This window comes from Marmota monax, unplaced genomic scaffold (assembly GCF_021218885.2).
Source record: "Marmota monax isolate L192 unplaced genomic scaffold, Marmota_monax_Labrador192_F-V1.1 WCK01_AAM20220418_F8-fsc00049, whole genome shotgun sequence".
Lineage (NCBI taxonomy): Eukaryota > Metazoa > Chordata > Mammalia > Rodentia > Sciuridae > Marmota > Marmota monax.
In genome coordinates, this window is record NW_026694221.1 from 12,093,743 (window position 1) to 12,112,492 (window position 18,750).

Here is an 18,750-nt window from a genome sequence, read left to right on the forward strand (position 1 = left end):
TCTTTTCCTATTTTGATGCCTTTAATTTCTTTCGTCTGTCTAATTGCTCTGGCCAGTGTTTCGAGAACTATGTTGAACAGAAGTGGTGAGAGAGGGCATCCCTGTCTTGTTCCAGATTTTAGAGGGAATGCCTTCAATTTTTCTCCATTCAGAATGATGCTAGCCTGAGGCTTAGCATAGATAGCTTTTACAATATTGAGGTATGTTCCTGTTATCCCTAGTTTTTCTAGAGTTTTGAACATGAAGGGATGCTGTACTTTGTCGAATGCTTTTTCTGCATCTATCGATATGATCATATGGTTCTTATCTTTAAGTCTATTGATGTGGTGAATAACATTTATTGATTTCCGTATATTGAACCAGCCTTGCATCCCAGGGATGAATCCTACTTGATCATGGTTCACAATTTTTTTGATATGTTTTTGTATCCGATTCGCCAGAATTTTATTGAGGATTTTTGCATCTAGATTCATTAGAGATATTGGTCTGTAGTTTTCTTTCTTTGAAGTGTCTTTGTCTGGTTTAGGAATCAGGGTGATTTTGGTCTCGTAGAATGAATTTGGAAGTTCTCCCTCTTTCTCTATTTCCTGGAATAGCTTGAAAAGTGTTGGTATTAGTTCTTCTTTAAAGGTTTTGTAAAACTCTGCTGTATACCCATCCGGTCCTGGGCTTTTCTTAGTTGGTAGTCTTTTGATGGCTTCTTCCATTTCCTTGATTGATATTGGTCTGTTTAGGTTGTCTATATCCTCCTGACTCAATCTGGGTAGATCATATGACTTAAGAAATTTATTGATGCCTTCACTATCTTCTATTTTATTGGAGCATAAGGATTCAAAATAATTTCTAATTATCTTCTGTATTTCTGAAGTGTCTGTTGTGATATTGCCTTTTTCATCCCATATGCGAGTAATTTGAGTTCTCTCTCTTCTTCTCTTCGCTAGCATGGCTAACGGTCTGTCGATCTTATTTATTTTTTCAAAGAACCAACTTTCAGTTTTGTCAATTTTTTCAATTGTTTCTTTTGTTTTGATTTCATTAATTTCAGCTCTGATTTTAATTATTTCTTGCTTTCTACTTCTTTTGCTGTTGTTTTGCTCTTCTTTTTCTAGGATTTTGAGATGAAGTGTGAGATCATTTATTTGTTGGTTTTTTCTTTTTTTAAGGAATGAACTGCAGGCAATGAATTTTCCTCTTAGAACTGCTTTCATTGTGTCCCATAGATTCTCATATGTTGTGTCTGTGTTTTCATTTATCTCTAAGAATTTTTTAATTTTCTCCTTGATGTCTTCTGTAACCCATTGATCATTCAGTAACCTATTGTTCATTCTCCAAGTGATGCATGATTTTTCCTTCCTACTTTTATCGTTGATTTCCAGTTTCATTCCATTATGATCAGATAAGATGCATGGTATTATCTCTACTCCTTTATAATGTCTAAGGGTTGCCCTGTGACATAATATATGATCTATTTTTGAGAAGGATCCATGTGCTGCTGAGAAAAAAGTGTAACTGCTTGATGTTGGGTGGTATATTCTATATATGTCAATTAAGTCTAGGTTATTAATTGTATTATTGGGTTCTATAGTTTCTTTATTCAACTTTCGTTTGAAAGATCTGTCCAGTGGTGAGAGAGGTGTGTTAAAGTCTCCCATAATTATTGTATGGTGGTCTATTAGACTCTTGAACTTGAGAAGAGTTTGTTTGATGAACATAGCTGCACCATTGTTTGGAGCATATATATTTATGATTGTTGTGTCTTGTTTGTGTATGGTTCCCTTAAGCAGTATGTAGTGTCCCTCTTTATCCCTTTTGATTAACTTTGGCTTGAAATCTATTTTATTTGATATGAGTATGGACACTCCTGCTTGTTTGTGAAGTCCATATGAGTGATATGATTTTTCCCAACCTTTCACCTTCAGTCTATGTATGTCTTTTCCTATCCAATGCACCTCCTGTAGGCAGCATATTGTTGGATCTTTTTTTTGATCCATTCTACTAACCTGTGTCTCTTAATTGGTGAGTTTAAGCCATTAACGTTTAGGGTTATTATTGAGATATGGATTGTTCTTCCAGCCATATTTGTTTATTTATGTTACTTAACATGGTTTGTTTTTCCTCTTTGATTATTTTTCCCTTTACTGTACTACCTTCCACTGTTGGTTTTCATTGTTATTTTCCATTTCCTCTTCCTGTAATGTGTTGCTGAGGATGTTTTGAAGAGATGGTTTTCTAGCTGCAAATTCTTTTAACTTTTGTTTATCGTGAAAGGTTTTAATTTCCTCTTCCATCCTGAAGCTTAATGTCGCTGGATACACAATTCTTGGTTGGAACCCATTTTCTTTCAGCATTTGAAATATGTTGTTCCAGGATCTTCTAGCTTTCAGAGTCTGTGTTGAAAGATCAGCTGTTATCCTGATTGGTTTACCCCTAAATGTAATCTGCTTCCTTTCTCTTGTAGCTTTTAAAATTCTCTCCTTATTCTGTATGTTGGGCATCTTCATTATAATGTGTCTAGGTGTGGCTCTCTTATGATTTTGCACATTTGGTGTCCTGTAGGCTTCTAGGATTTGGGATTCTGTCTCATTCTTCAAGTCTGGGAAGTTTTCTCATATTATTTCGTTGAACAGATTGCTCATTCCTTTGGTTTGGAGTTCTGTACCTTCCTGTATCCCAATGACTCTTAAGTTTGGTCTCTTTATGTTATCCCAAATTTCTTGGATGTTCTGCTCATGGTTTCTTAACAGTCTCGCTGAGCTGTCTATGTTCTTTTCAAGTTGAAATACTTTGTCTTCATTGTCTGATGTTCTATCTTCTAAGTGTTCTACTCTGCTGGTAGTATTCTCCATTGAGTTTTTAAGTTGGTTTATTGCTTCCTGCATTTCTAGGATTTCTGTTTGTTTGTTTTTTATAACCTCTATCTCCCTGTATAGTTGATCTTTTGCTTCCTGGATTTGTTTGTGTAATTCATTGTTGGAGTGATGTTTCATTGTCTGATTTTGCTGTCTGATGTCTTCCTTGATACTCCAGATCATCTGAAGCATATATATCCTGAATTCTTTATCTGACATTCCATCTGCTGCAGCTGTTACCTCTTCTAAAGTTGAATTGACCTGCATTGCTTGTAGTCCTTTCTTTCCTTGTCTTTTCATACTGCTCGCGTTTCTTTCTTCTTGGTGAAACTGTTGTGTTTTTGAAATTTTTTCCCCCCCGATATATTTATATTGCTCTTGTATAGTTGAAAAGTCTCCCTTGCAGGTGCGGGCGGGGTCTCTCCTCTGCCCCTCCTCCAATTGGTGTGAGGTGTCTACCAGGCCCGCGGACCCCTGGGCCTGATCCGCCGTTTTGTCGCAGGTCTGCCTACCTTGCAGGTGGGGGCGAAGGCTCTGCCATGCCCCTCCTACCACGCCCGGGGACCGCTAGGCCTGATCTGCAGGTTGGTCGCCGGTCTGCCCACCTTGCGGGCACGGTTGGCAGTTCCGTTCCACCCCCACTCCAATTGGGGTCACTTGACCACCACACAGGCGGGCCGCTGGGCCTGATCTGGGCACGGGCGAAGGCTCTGCTCTGTCCCTACTCCATTTGGGGTGAAGTGTGTACCACACTGGCAGGCCGCTGGGCCTGATCCGCTGGTCTGTAGTAGGTCTGCTTACCTTGCCGGCGCGGGCGGCGGCTCTGCCCTGCCCCTCCTACCACGCCCGCAGACCGCTGGGTCTGATCTGCAGGTTGGTCGCAGGTCTGCCTACCTTGCGGGCGCGGGTGGCGGCCTCGCTCCTCCCCTCTGGCTTGAAGACAAAGCGAGAGAGACTCGGGTATCTGTGACTCACCCTCCCTACCAGGAGACCAACTGTTTCTGTCGCCGCTGGCACCGATGAAGTTCTCTCCTTGGCCGCTCTCCGATGACATCAGATCTCTGCCATGCTGGCATCCCCTGTTCTATGGCTGAATCCCATTTTCTTCTCTTCCAATAGGCGGAGCTGTGCCCTCTGAGCCGAGCTTCTGCCTTCTATGTGCTGACAGAAATCCCTGTAAGGTGGCTCCTGGGAGTCTCTCAATCCTGTTAGTCCAGAGCCCTTTCACTTTTCCGGCCCCTCCCCCTGTTCTTCCTGCCAGCCAGCCAGCCAGGTCCTGTTCACCGGAGGCGGTTCCCCAAGGGTCTGATTACACTTGCAGCCCCACCGCGTGTCCTATATCCCGTACGATGAACACCCTCTCTGTCATTCATCTAAGCCCCAGTGCTGTGGTGGGGTGATCTGGGAACCAACAGCTTAATTTTTCCGCACCCCTTTGGTGGGCACGCCCCCAGAAACTGGCCGTTAAGATCTTGGGTGTCGCCGCTGGTGTTAAGGGGAGGTGGGGATCTGGAATCCCCTCTGCTTCCCTACAGACACGCTCCCGGAGAGATTCCCGAGGTTTCCTGGCTGCTTGTATCTGGGGGGGGGTGGGAGTCACACACCTGCTAACGTGGATTCTGCTGGGAAATAATTCCGTCGGCGGAACTCTGGTGATGTCACCTGTCTGCTATGGCGGGCCCCAGGCTCCTTGCCGGAGTGTCCGAAGGGAGGGGTGGGACTGGTCTGTCTCTGGTTGGTTTCAGCTCCTGGTTCGCTATTTCATGAAGGCTTGGCGAGAGACCTCTTCCTAGAGTCCCTGCACCGCTCCTGCTGCACTGCGCCTCGGAGGCTATCCGCCCTGACGCGGGGGCCGCGTGCAGGCAGCCGACAGTTGCCGATTCGCGTCGGGTCTGGACCTCTGTGCTGCGTGGCGGAGTTTCACTCGTCTAGCGCAAACTGTCACCTCCAAAATCCTACCAATTCCCGGCCGGTCTCTCTTTAGTGGAATTTTGCTAGGAGTTTTTCAGCAGGTCGAATCTAAGTGTATCCATGCGTCTCTCTGACACCGTTGTTGTGGAGGTACTGAAAGCGCTGCCTCCCCACTCGCCGCCATGTTGGATCCCCCCGTTTTAAAGCTTTTTTGATGAAAATTTATTTTTTGTTCTTTTGCACTTCAGTGTCTTTACTTCCCCTAACATAGATCTGTCCTGGTTTTACAGAGAAAAGAGATGAAGAAGATTTTGAAGAGAAGAAAACTATTAAGAAAAAGATTAAAGAACTTAAATTTCTAGATTCTAAAATTGCTCAGAACCTTTGTAAGTATCAACTTTTAATACTATTATCAAAACACATACAAAAGGTGTTTTTATTTCATTTTATGACTTCTTTTTCATTTTGTGTTGTTTTAATTCTAATATTTGCTTAATTTCAAAGATGATACTCCCTTCTGCAAATTATGAGATTAAATTCTTCAAAAGACTAGTGTGTTAGGATTTCATCCTAAATCATTTTCCTATTTTCTTCTATCTTCCATAATTGAAAAGAGAGTTATAATTTCAAGTCCCATTTTAGAGTATAAAAATAAAAACAAGGAATTCAAGTAATAACATATTTTTTTTAAAAAAAATTGGTAATATATCATTTCTGTTATATTCTTCTGAATCTATTACTTGTGATACTTGATCACACATGAAGGAGTTTAGAATATTAATGGAAATAGAGATGATGATAAAATGAATTTCATTATCCCATCTGAGCAGTTCAAACCCTTTCTTCAAAAGTACTGACTGGAAATATTTTTTATTTAATTACTGTTACAGGAGCTAAATACTTAGTTTTGAATGTCTTCCTGACTGAATTACTGTGAGAAAAGAAGCTAAATAGTTTTGCTCCTGACTCATTTCTAATTGGATCTTAAATATACCAAGGATAGTTCTGCTTGGACCTGAGATAATATGACCATTACTTTCTTATAGTACATGAGGGCTATAATGTGGAGAATATAGTGGGATGAAGCAAGTAAACATGACTTTTATTCCACCTATTAATTATTACATGCCTCAAGTGAGTTTTTAGTAATATTGGAACAAAACAGTTTTTCAGTGAGAGGATAAAGATTCAGACTATTGATTAAAGAGAGTTATATAAGAGGTAATATATGAAGAAGATATGATTGACATTCCTTTTTATGAAGGTTTTAGAAAAGACTCCCCTTCATCCTTCCCATGAGAGAGGGTCATCACTTTTCTATAGTATAGGCTGGACTACCACCCACACAAAACAGTGTGAAAGTATTAATGCTATTGCACAATATTTTATTCTCATTTTGAGCACAAATTGCTCATCCCTGCCTCTTCCATGTTAAGTACCAACATGTGGTACATTTGGGTCAATCAAAATATAAGTGAGGTGACATCAATTTTGGGTAGAAACATTTAATTGGTGATGACCACTTCAGTGAATCTCTTTCCCCTGGCACCCAGAATGGCAGTCAAAGTGTTGGTCACCATCCCGAAAAGAGGATCATAATTAATACAGCTCTGCCTCTCTTGTGTGTGATAGACACATAGTTTCAATGGAAAATATTTGTATGTGTGTGTATGTGCTTATTAGTCCCCTGAAAATTTGGGAGTTATTACATGATACAATCATTTCAGGACCTCCCACCATCCTCCCTCGCACCCGCAGAACATAGTAATGTCCAAAAGTTCTAACTCAGAGATCAGAAACAAGTGTTTTATTTTGAAAAATATCCATGGTCTGCATTACATATTGGTAGTCTTGACTTTAATAACTTTGTCATGGTTCCTGAAGAAATATCTTTTGGAAAACTGTACTTTCTGAGTAGATCATCTAGGATGACTTAGCTTAAATATTTATTTCAGTTGACTTGTTGGGCAAGGTTATTCTTTTTTTTTTTTTTTTTTTTTAATTTTCTATTGTTGGTTGTTCAAAACATTACAAATTTCTTGACATATCATATTCCACACTTTGATTCAAGTGGGTTATGAACTCCCACCTTCACCCCATACACAGATTGCAGAATCACATCAGTTACACATCCATTGATTTACATATTGCCATACTAGTGTCTGTTGTGCTCCGCTGCCTTTCCCATCCTCCACCATCCCCCCTCCCCACCTCTCCCCTCCCCTCCCCTCCTCTCTCTCTACCCCCTCCAAGGTTATTCATTATTACACATTATATAGCATGTGATAAATAGGATGTGCTAGATAGTTAATAGCATATACTAATAACTATTGACTAACTCTTCCAGGTAGGTATTAGCATTGACATTTTAGGTGGAAAATCTGGAGGGTTTTGCAGTTAGGTGACTTGAGTAAGGTTGCTCATTTTGAAAATGTTTTAATAGGTATATTTTTATTTATTCCTGCTTACAGATTACAAAATCACATTCTTATAGAGAAGCATCCTGTTTGTAATATGCTTTAGCCAGAGGATATATATCTCATTTGTTTAATTGACAAACAAGTTACAAAGTACAATATCAAAAGATCCAGAATTTATATCATGTCTGATGAGAATCCATTTTAGGATTATTCTTGCCTTCTCAGATTGTAGGAAAAAGTGTTATGATTGAAGCTTCATGAAACTTTGGCAGCCTATAATCTTTACTGTAATTATAGTTGGATTCACAGCTGGGTTTTGTCTATAAAATTCAGTCTTAAGATGATAAATTCTGAGCAGAGATATTGTTGATAGTGGTACTGTTTTAGAATGAGGCAACTTGGAGTAAAGCTGTGGTCAGTAATAGAAATATACTAAAATGGAGAAATTTACTTCTAAATTTTATAGAAGAGAAAAATAATGGGTCTGTACTAGATAAGTTCTCTTAGATTTCTCCTAACTGAAAAATTTTTGAGAATTTTGAGGAAAGAATCTATTAGTTACTCATTTATTTGTCTACTTTATTTAAAGATAGGTTAGGTTTCCTATATTTTCAGTTCATAAAGATTTTGGCAAAAATTCTGTTCTCATCATTAGTGATAAAATTCCAGGATGAAGAGAAGTCTCAGGAGTTTTATAAGATTCATGAGGTTAACCAGATTTTTTTTTTTTTTTTCTTGAGTGAATTTAAGAGCTGTAATGGGAGAAACCCTGGAATCTACAAATTAATGTAAAGGTTTTAATATTTATAAATTCCTTCACAGAAAACAAGCATGACTGGTTCTCAAATCTGCACACTTTACACTCCTTAACTGAACCCAAAGCTTCCTACTGGGATCTATATAATCACATTTTGAAGGATAAGATGTATGTTAGTAGAAAGATTCATTTTAATGGGCCTTTTGGAAGTTTTAACTGAGTGTCTCTTATGTTATTCTCAGTAACTTTTAAGTTTTTAAAAAATAAAGTCTATACTTGTCTTTCAAATTGTCTCTTAGGCATCCCCCCCAATAGTTATTACAGCAATTGCTTTCCAAAAGACAATCAATTACTTAATAAACTATTAAAACCTTATTTTGTTCTTTATGAATATATTAATAGGGTATTATGTTTTAATTATAGAAACTTGAAAGTTGTGGACAAATGACAAATATTGGAGAAAATAAAAAGAATAAGCTGTTTTAATCTGCAAAGCAAATTTTCCTAACGTTTTATATTTATATATATACACATACATACATACACATATATATATATATACATATACATATATGTAAATATATATTATTTATATATGTATATGTATATATATATATGTGTGTGTATATATATATATATATATATATATATATATATATATTTGTGTTTTATTTGTTACTATGATGTACAGTGTGTTATTTACATGTTTTACTCATCCTTTTTGGTATTTACTTACTTCATTATGTGAGAACCACTAACTTCACAAGTACTGGTGGACCTATTAACGTTACTGATTAAACAACTGTGAAGTTAATAGGTCCACCGATACCACACTCACTTCTGACCCCTTTATAAATTTAGAGGTTCAAGAACACTTTCAGTTTTCATTAGTAATTAAAATTATGTACAGAACTTAATTTTTTTCACTCATTGTTATTTTAGCAAAATGGTAGATTAATATCAGTCAGGGAAAGAAAGGTACAGGGGCGGAGTCCAGAAGAGTTCTAAATATGAATGTTCGGTCTCTCTCTCAATGGAGTTGTGGTCATTTTTGACTTTTGCCGGCAATGACTTATGACAATGCTCAGAGTATTGCGAAGCAGGGAAGCTCCTTTAGTGGTTAGGGTTTTTACAGAGACTTGGTCATAGTTGAACTCCTATATTAATGACCCCAATTTGTAACCTCTGTACAAGAAGAGCCAAAAGTTTGAGGCTCAAAACCCACACTAGAAATCAGATTGTAACCATAGACTATGTAGTTTGGCCCAGTATCTCCAGGTATTAAAGAACATCAGGCAGGATGTTCTAGTGGTTTAGAGAGTACCTCATTTTATAGGCAATAAGGTCAGCCAGCCCTTAGCTGGGTAAAATTAATCCTTTATCTCACATTATCATAATTCTAAAAAATTTCCTATTCATTTAAAATTATTTTATATCACTAGGGTATATATGTTACACATGAGAGATTTATAAAATGTATGATACAATTTAATAATAAACAAAACATCCATAGTTAAAAGAAAACATTGCCTTTACTTTAGAGGCTTAAATATGTCCCTCTCCAATTATATCCCTTTTCCTGTGAGAAGTAACCTTATCATGATGTTCAGTTAAGCACTTTTTTGGGGTAGTTTTACTAATTATATACATATTCCTAAACATGTTTGATTTGGAATTTTAAAAACCCCAGACCATGTTAATTCATTCAGGTATAGGATAATCATCTCCATTGCAATACAGGATTTACATTCTTGGAATGTTACACTCCATTCATTCAAAGTGTAGTTGACATTTAGGTGATGTTCATGCTAAACCTGTTCTACTGCCTGTTTTATAAACAAAGTTTTATTGAAATATTAACAGGACATTTGCTTACATATTGTCTATGGCTGCTTTTGAGCTATACTAGTTGAGTTGGTATTTATGACATACTGTGTGTCATCCCCTGCTGTGTCAACTGTTGTGTATTTGTACTGCTTTACTCTTGCCTCAACAATGCTTGTTTCTGTTTTACCTCCCTAGTGCTTGGTGTTTTAGAAGACACTAGATTTGTTTTTTTTTTACTTATCACATTTGGCATTTGTTGAGCCTCCTTGATCTGATGATGTTTGTCTTTCTATAACTCTGAAAAGTTCTCAGCATTTACTTTTCAAATGCTTATTTTTAAATGTATACTTATTAATTGACACATTAATTGTAGATCTTAGTGGGATTTGTTGTGGTTTGTCCATACATGCATACAGTGTATATTAATCATATCCATCCACCCTTCTTCTACACTCATGCCTCCCCCCACCCCATGCCCATCCTTGTATGTCCTTGCCAACACACACTATTTCTACTTTCAGGTCAACTTTTATTCATTTTTCCTTTCTTTTTAATCTTTCTTATATTAGAGGGAACATAACGGTACTCATCCTTTTTTGTTTGTTTGTTTGGGTCTGGTTTACTTAGTTGAACATGATGTCCTTAAGTATGCTTCTTTTCTAGTACCCTGAGTGTTTGGACCGTCTATTGGGCTTTTAAAGGTATCCCTACCTCTGTGTCTCTCAACCTATTATTTTTAAGTCATTTTAGATGACTGTGCTTATGGGTACCCAATTGATGTTACCAATTTTCATTTCATCAGATGCCTAATCCGTGTATATGTTGAGTTTTCAATTTTAACACATGTATTTTTTATTTCTAAAAGTTCTACTGTTTTCTTTCTCAATTTGTTTTATTTTCAGTGAGTCTTTTTGATACTATCCCATCCCAACATTTCCAGCTATTGTTTCATTTCTGTAAATAATTGTTTTCTCCTACGATTGTTACTTTTCCTGGCTTTCAGGATATCTTGAAAATGCTTTTAAGATTAAAAACATGCTTTTTAGATATTTCTGGAATGTATTATACTTTGTCATACTACCTGAGATATAAAACTATAATACCTTTCTTTCCTAATTCCTATATTATGTCCCAGAGTAATTTTGATTTTTCCCTTTAGCCTTTCAGCCTTTTGTATTTTATTTTATTTTGTTGTTGTTGTTGTTGTTGTTGTGTTTGGGTACCAGGTATTGAACACAGGGGCACTTAACCAGTGAACCACATCCCCAGCCCTTTTTAAATACTTTTATTTGAAGACAGGGTTTTAATGAGTTGCCTAGGGCCTCACTAAGTTGCTGAGGCGGAAATATTATTTACCTTAAACATCTTATGATTCTCCTGCCCCCGCTTCCTGAACCACTGGAATTACAGGTGTGTTCCACCATACCTACTCTTTTCTATATTTTTAATTGTATCCATAGATAGTGTATCTTGATAGAATTTGTTGTTTTTCAGAAGGCATCAGTAGTGTCAATGCTTCACATTAATCTAAGTTTATAAACCAGACCCATCTTAACAATTCATCTTCTAAATTTGCTGGCTTCTGAGGCTTAACACATTACATTTATTTATTCATCACTTTATTTCTTACTGTTTTGATTTTCATGAATTTTGCCCTATTTCATATTTCAACCTCATGTTAATTGATATTATTTTAGATGACTATACTTGAAGAAAGAATGATACTCTGTGAATTCTAAGGTAGATAGATTTTTATGTTTTTTTTTTAAAATATTTTTGGTAAATGTCATCAAACAGAAATTTTTCATGTTTTCCATTGCTTTTTATACCCAACATGTTCTTCTCTAATCACAGATGAAGATTTTTACCTACATCTTTCTTTGTAAATGATGTAAGGATTATTTTATAACCTGTCATTCATTTATTATCCCTTTTAGATCAAATATATATATTTGTGTGTGTGTGTGTGTGTGTGTGTGTGTGTGTGTGAATTTTCGGTAACAATACTAGAGTTATTCCCATATGAATATCTGTTAGTTTCTTTTAGATCCTCTATTTCATTTCACTCATGGGATATTGAGGGTAACAGGCATCCATAATTCCTAGCACAGTGATCACATATTTTGATTCCTTGCTTTCAGAAATGTGTGATTGAAGTTGTTGATAAGAACAAAAAAGTTGCCCTTGTTTATCTGTAATTGATACATGCTCTCCTCAACAAAAAAAATAATCCAAGAAAGATGCAAATAACATTATCCATAGACGAGATGACATACTTTACTAAGTTAAAAAAAAAAAATTAAAAGGATGATGGTAGTCAGTGCTGAATATGGTCAAAAAATTACATCTTTGAACATGGAAATATAATAGTAGAATAAAGGGGGAATAGGAAAAGCATCATATTTAATTCTGTGAAATATCTTTGTATTACTCAAAAGTCCTTGACAATATCATTATAAGACTAATTATTTAAGTGTCAAGAAAAATTTAAGTAATATTTGAAATTCTCTGTAATATATTATCTCAAAATTTATTTGGATAAATTATCATGAAAATTTATTTTATAAAATGTATATTTTAAGATTTAATTACATGTAAATGCTCTTTCTCTAGCATATTATTTACAATACTACTGAATAGTAAAAGTTATTCTTTGTGAAAGTGTTAGTGTGTAGTACTCTTAAAAATGTTGTTTTCTGAACTATTTAGTAGAACTGGAAGATATGATAAGGCAATAACACATGTTTAGACAAATATTACATGTACATACTGGGATTTTATCATTCTTTTCATAACAGTGTGCTGCTTTAGAGTGTATCTAATATATTTTAGTTCTTTTAAATCACATGAAATTTGGCACATTCCTATGGTAGACAAATAACTAAGCATTTGAAAACTGACCTTGGTTTCTGCATCATAATACAGGATTGTTGTTTAAATCCTAGTTCTACAAGTGTAGAGAACATAAAATCTACTAATGAAAGCCACCTCCCCCATGATAACTATCCTAAAGGAATAAGTTCTCTCTTTATGAATTTATACTTGATCTTATAAATAGAATTTAATCTCAAATTTCTTCATTTTCTTATTCATTATGAACCTTTTTTCCTCTCTCAGCAATCTTTCTGAGCTCTCTTCGGGTGCCATATGAGGAAATAAAAACGATGATATTGGAAGTGGATGAAACACAGTTGGCAGAGTCTGTGATTCAGGTAAACAAACAGTGCCTAAATTTCAGTATTTCATTGCAAACTTCTCATTAAATAGAAATCTGTAAGTGAAGCATAATTTTTAACCCTAATCATTCAACTGGAAAATTATTACTGCATAATTAGCTTTAGCATAACTTCTGCACTGCCAGAAGATAAAACTGCATCTTTTTCAAATGCAGACTAAATATAATGCTATCAAAATCATTACATTTCAATTATTTTAAATGACTGTTTCTGAAAGGCAAATTTAATTTTACATATGTATTTGTGTTACAATTAACATTTGTGATATGTTAATTTAAATTTGTTTTTCAGCCTTTGTAGATTGTGTTTTTCTTAGGTTTATGAAGTTGTGTTATTGTTTGGTATAGGAGCTTGAGGGAGATTTTACTTAGTCTCATTCACTAAGAACTCCTTTAGAGTCATTGGTGCTCATATAGGTGTTATGGATTTGTTGGCATGGTGCTCTGAATTCACTGAGAAAGCTGGAGTACTTTTTATTTTTATTTATTTATTTACTTATTTATTTGTTTTTGACACCAGGGATTTGAACCTAGGGTAGCTTAAACACTGGGCTATATCCCTAGTCCATTTGCTCTTTTATTTAGACAGTGGGTCTCACTGAGTTGTTTAAGTCCTTGCTAGGTTGATGAAGCTTGGCTTTGAACTCTTGATTCTCCTTCCTCAGCCTCCAGAGCCTCTGGGATTATAGGTGTGCACTACTGTGTCCAGCTGGAACACTTTTTAAATGATTCTTGCCTGCTGTATTTTTAAATGCATGGTAATGTGGTACTAAAGTTACTTACTGAATTCTACTAAGAGACCAAGTATATATACCAATAGATTTGAAGTTGGAGAATCAAAACACAAATTGTATTTGAGAGAGTATCTTCATTTCATGCTCTTTTGTTTTGATAAGTATATGTTTGCAAAAATGGATTTTTAATAACAAAGAACCATGGACAATTTGTTATATCAACAAATGATTAAGATTATTTTAGATGTTTTAACCTGTCAATGAATGAATCTTTAGAAGTTGTTCTCAGTTTTCTCTCCTTATTTTGTCTTCTAAGTTTGATGTTTATATTCTGTCATTTGTGATTCATGCTGTCTCTCAGACACTCATAAACTACCTAATTCAATATCTCTTTTTTTAGGCATCTTTTTCCCCCCTCTAGCATTTTTTTTTTCCCAACTGAATTTTTGTCTGTATTATTGTTGATTGTGTATGTGGCTTCTTGCTGGGAGCAGATGCCAAGTTCCTTAAGGAAAATCTTTCTACTTAATACATGTTTGTATTTCTTATAATGATTTCGTTAAATATTTAGAGTAGCTCTTCACTTGATTACATGAATGTTTTGGATGATCATGTGGCTTTTGTTGTCTAGAGATAGAAAAAGGTCATCTGCATTTTAAAATTTATGTCCAAAGAGTTTCAACTTTGCTAATTCTTAATAATTAGCAATAATATTTTCTTAATGTATTAGTCTTCTATTGCTGCTACAACAATTCACTACAAACTGAATAGCTTAAAGTAGTTCAAATTTAATATCTTACACTTGTATAGAATATGGTGTTGCCCTCCCTGTGGTGAAGTCAAGGTGTTGACAGATTTTTATTCTTTCATTTAAGCTCTAGGGAAAACTCCATACCTGTCTTTCCAGCTGATTATGGTTGCCAATTGTCCTGAACTCCAGGGCCTCTTCATCTTTCAAACCACCCAGGTTGCCTTCTGTTGCTTTATTTCATGGATGCTTCTCCCTCATGCTATTGCTTTATTTTAGTTTTTCTCTTTGAGGACTTCTGTGATTACATGAGTATGTCAGATAATCCAGTATATTCACCCTAATTTGAGTTCAGCTGATAGTCACCTTGGTCCATCTGTCAGCTTACTTCCCTTTGCAATTCAACCTAATATTTTCATAGGTTCTGTGAGTAGACATGGGCATCATGGATGAATGGTAAATACCAGTTTTATGAGTTTTTTAAAACCTAAAATAAATAAATGAAAATAAAAGACTCAATCCCATCAGACTTTTTACAAGTATTTTATTGTATCACCATGCATTGTATTAGGCTCTATTAGAGGTAGACATCACCTTAAAATTTGTATTTTGCTAAGGGAGATGACATTTACACACACAATTAAAATATAAAATAAGCATAATTTAATCAAGATTGGTTTAGAACTAGAAAGCAAGTGGGAGTATGCACTCTGTGTGATGTATATGGAGGCAAGGGCACTTCAAGGGCATATAAAGCATGAATGTAAAACAGGGTGGGGATTGGATAAAAAATTTAGCTACATGCAGCTATATTGACAATAGTAACACTGAGGTAGGAGGCAAAAACTGGGTGTATTAGGACAACTTGTAGAATTTAGTTGGACAATAACTTTGAGATTTATAGGGAGCATGGGAAATTTGGTAAGGGGAAAGCAAGGGTAGATTCAGCCTGTACTCATACACATCCTAATAGTTTTTCACATTTGAACACATAAACAATAATATGAACAAATTTCTGAAGAAATATTAAAAATCTAATTATATATTAACTAAACAATTCACAGAGATTTGATATTCATCTAAAACAATGCTGAAGAAATTTGGAGATTCAATATAATAAATAACAGGCAATCCAACTGCTCACATGGTTAAAAGAAAATATAAATAATTATGTGTTTGCTCTCAGGCAGTTCCATTAAGAGACATTTCTACTTTAGTGGAAAAATCATATGCATTGTTTTTGTTCACTTTGCTAATATTAATTGTGAATACTTTTTCTAGAGATGATCCTTCATTGCCACCTTTTTGTTTTTGGCCAGTCAATCAAGTTTTTATGCGAAGGTATACAGGGAGTTCTTTTTCTTTGATCTTACTTCTTTTGATGGATAGTGTTCTCTAACAGTATTTTTAACTAATAACACCTTGGGAGATCTTTTCTGCCTATATATATAGGCAGAAAAGTTCTCTCTATATATATTTTCTGCATATATATATATATATATATATACACACACACACACACACACACATATACATATAGCATGTTATAGGCTTAATTATAATTGGTGCTTGATGTTGGGCTTATACAAAATTACATAATTTGGAATTGTGAGAACCAACCACTCTTTTTTCCCCTTAATTTTAATATCACTACATTAACTAGTTATATCATTATTATGGTTGAGTATATTTTATATGGAGGGCTATATAGACTTTGTCTAAGAGATTGTTTAAACATTTATGTTCTATTAGGAAAGTGTAATTACGTGTATCCCCCTAGTCTTTTTTCAAGTAGTCTCTTATTTAAGTGTGTGACTTGGAAAGGCTGTGCATAGAAAAAGGAGCCAGAGCAGCCAAAGGAAACTATGATTTATAGAATGCAGATGCTACCATTAAAGGGCTTTTTGAGCCATGGACACTTAAGTTCCTAGGAGACCTCTTTATATGTTTTATCTGCAAGTATATCATCCTATATCTTCCATGTCTTTTAAATTTTTTTTTTCGTGTCAGAAAAGCTACTTTGTCTTTTAGTGATACCTTCAGTTTTTATTATTAAAACATAATCCTACTGGTTAAATCTTACAAGTACTGCCATTAAAATTTCCTTGATTTCTTTTCTATCCTTTTCCTTGCCTTTTACTAGCAATATAGTGATTTCTTTTATCCCTCTGAGTGAAGTGTTAAAATATGTTTGGCTTTGCCTGAAATTTCTGACATTTAATTCCCTAAAGCTGAAATGTAATGGATTACATCTATCCAGGTGGGAAAGCTGTTCCTTTACTGTAAGTTTGAGTTCTTTCTCATTTGTAAGTTAATCAAATAAACATTCAGTAGTGCTTGATTTGAATATATAATAATTCTGGGATACAAAAAAAGAAAATTGTTTCCAAGATGCATAGAGTGTTGCTTATGGCTTGGTGTAAAGGAGGTTACTGAGAAATAAAACTAAAGATTAACTTCTTCACTGGTTTCCTTTTCATAGTTTATTAATTTTCATAAAATTTAGAAAGCTCATTGAGTGAACATATTTTATTTTGGTTTCAATTTTTAGAACTTATTAAAGCATCTTCCTGATCAAGAGCAATTAAATTCCTTGTCTCAGTTCAAGAGTGACTATAACAACTTATGTGAACCTGAGCAGTTTGCTGTTGTGGTGAGTACTATCAGTGTTAACCCTTTTGATGGTTTTCATTTCTACTGTGCAGAACCAGAGAAAGAAAATGCGAAGCTTTTCCTCACTTTTACCCACATACATTTAATATTCATCTTGCTGGATTTTTTCTAAACCTAAGGATATTCATGGGAAATTATCTTGATTTAAAATAGTATATTGAAACTCTGTCCTTAAATGAAATTCAAGGGGCATTCAAAAAGTGTACGTATAATTTTGTTATGTTCTGTATTTAATGGTAAAATATTAAATGAATGCTGTACTTCTTAAGCATATATTTGTGATTTATTCTAGAGCTGTGCATTCCAACATACTGCAAGAGTAGCTTCAATTTCTTGTTTTAATCCCTCACTTGAGTTCATCTCATGGTTTTGACTAAATTAGAAATATTGTCTCCTTCTCTGCAATGAGGGTGAAGAATGAATTCAGTTAAAAAAAAATCTTTGAGACACCTCGATAGTCATCTTGTTCTGCTCTCCTATTTTATGGAAGTAGGGGTCTAAAGAGGTGAAAAAACTTGCTAATGGTACATATTAGCCGGATTGTGACTTAAAATTACTTTTTTTTAAAATCAAGCTTTCTTTTCTTTCCTCTTTTCTCCTACCATTGAATGATTATTTTTAGGGTGGTTACTCTAGTCATCATAATAATACTATAAAGTAGTGATTTTTTAATAAGATTATTATTTTTCTCATTTATCTTCAGTTATATTACCCACCTCCAGGGCCAGGATGAAATTGTATTGGAAGATGAAGTTGTATAATTTTAAAGATTCAGAATGGCTAGCTATTGGCAGATCTGTACTCCATATTTGGTGTGTTGTAGGCATTTGCTGTTAAATTCCTTCCTTTATCTCAAACCACCACTGTTCAACTGCCTTTACCCGTAAAGTTCAAAGATCTGCATATAGATTCCAAAGAAAACAAGTAAGGCTTTCCCTTTTTCTCACAGTCTTTCGTTTTTATTATGAAATGTTTAAACTCACTTGTTTTTAAAGAAAAATACAAAAAAAACATTTTTTAAAATTTTTATTCCTATTCTCCAGATTATTCCCCTCTCTACCTTCCCCCATTTTCCTTTGTTTTGCTTTACCCATTTATGTTTTCTTTCTCTTAATGCCTATTTGATATTCTGTTTGCTATGTCTTCCATATCAGAATAGGCGAATAAAAGAGAATTAGTGTTACATTTTTAACCACAGACTAATAGTGTTGATTTATTCCCATCTCTTTTGATTGTTCCACTAGAATAATATATAAAATTATAATTTTGAAATATTTCTTATATATATATTAAATCTGAAACACATGCAAGGTTTTATGAAAGTGCCCATTTAACAATGAAGTTTATATGTCACAGGTTGTCATAGAAAAGATTTCAACCTATTCCTTTGTTCTAGGGATTCACAGAGAAATGGGCTCAAACTTACTAATATTTAAAATTTATTTAAAATCAGCAAATTATGCTTTCTTTTGAAAATCTAGTATTAATCATCAAATTGCTATTATTTATGAACAGTGTACTCTTAAGAGCCAGAAAGCTAGAACAAAAATATTCTGAGAATCTACTGGCTAATGTTATAGTTTCAATTTTCAGACG

The 18,750-nt window shown here is 34.8% G+C and overlaps 1 protein-coding gene across 3 annotated transcripts in view; it reads left to right on the forward strand.

Annotated features, from left to right (window-relative positions):
- The window catches only part of Diaph3 (diaphanous related formin 3), a 481,958-nt gene that overhangs the window by 219,830 nt on the left and 243,378 nt on the right, over positions 1–18,750 (forward strand). For all 3 annotated transcript variants that reach the window (XM_046466464.2, XM_058586107.1, XM_058586106.1), the window contains 3 exons: positions 5,051–5,146; positions 12,882–12,976; positions 17,033–17,134. In XM_046466464.2, coding sequence (XP_046322420.1) covers positions 5,051–5,146; positions 12,882–12,976; positions 17,033–17,134 — 293 coding nt within the window. The remainder of the gene's footprint in view (positions 1–5,050; positions 5,147–12,881; positions 12,977–17,032; positions 17,135–18,750) is intronic.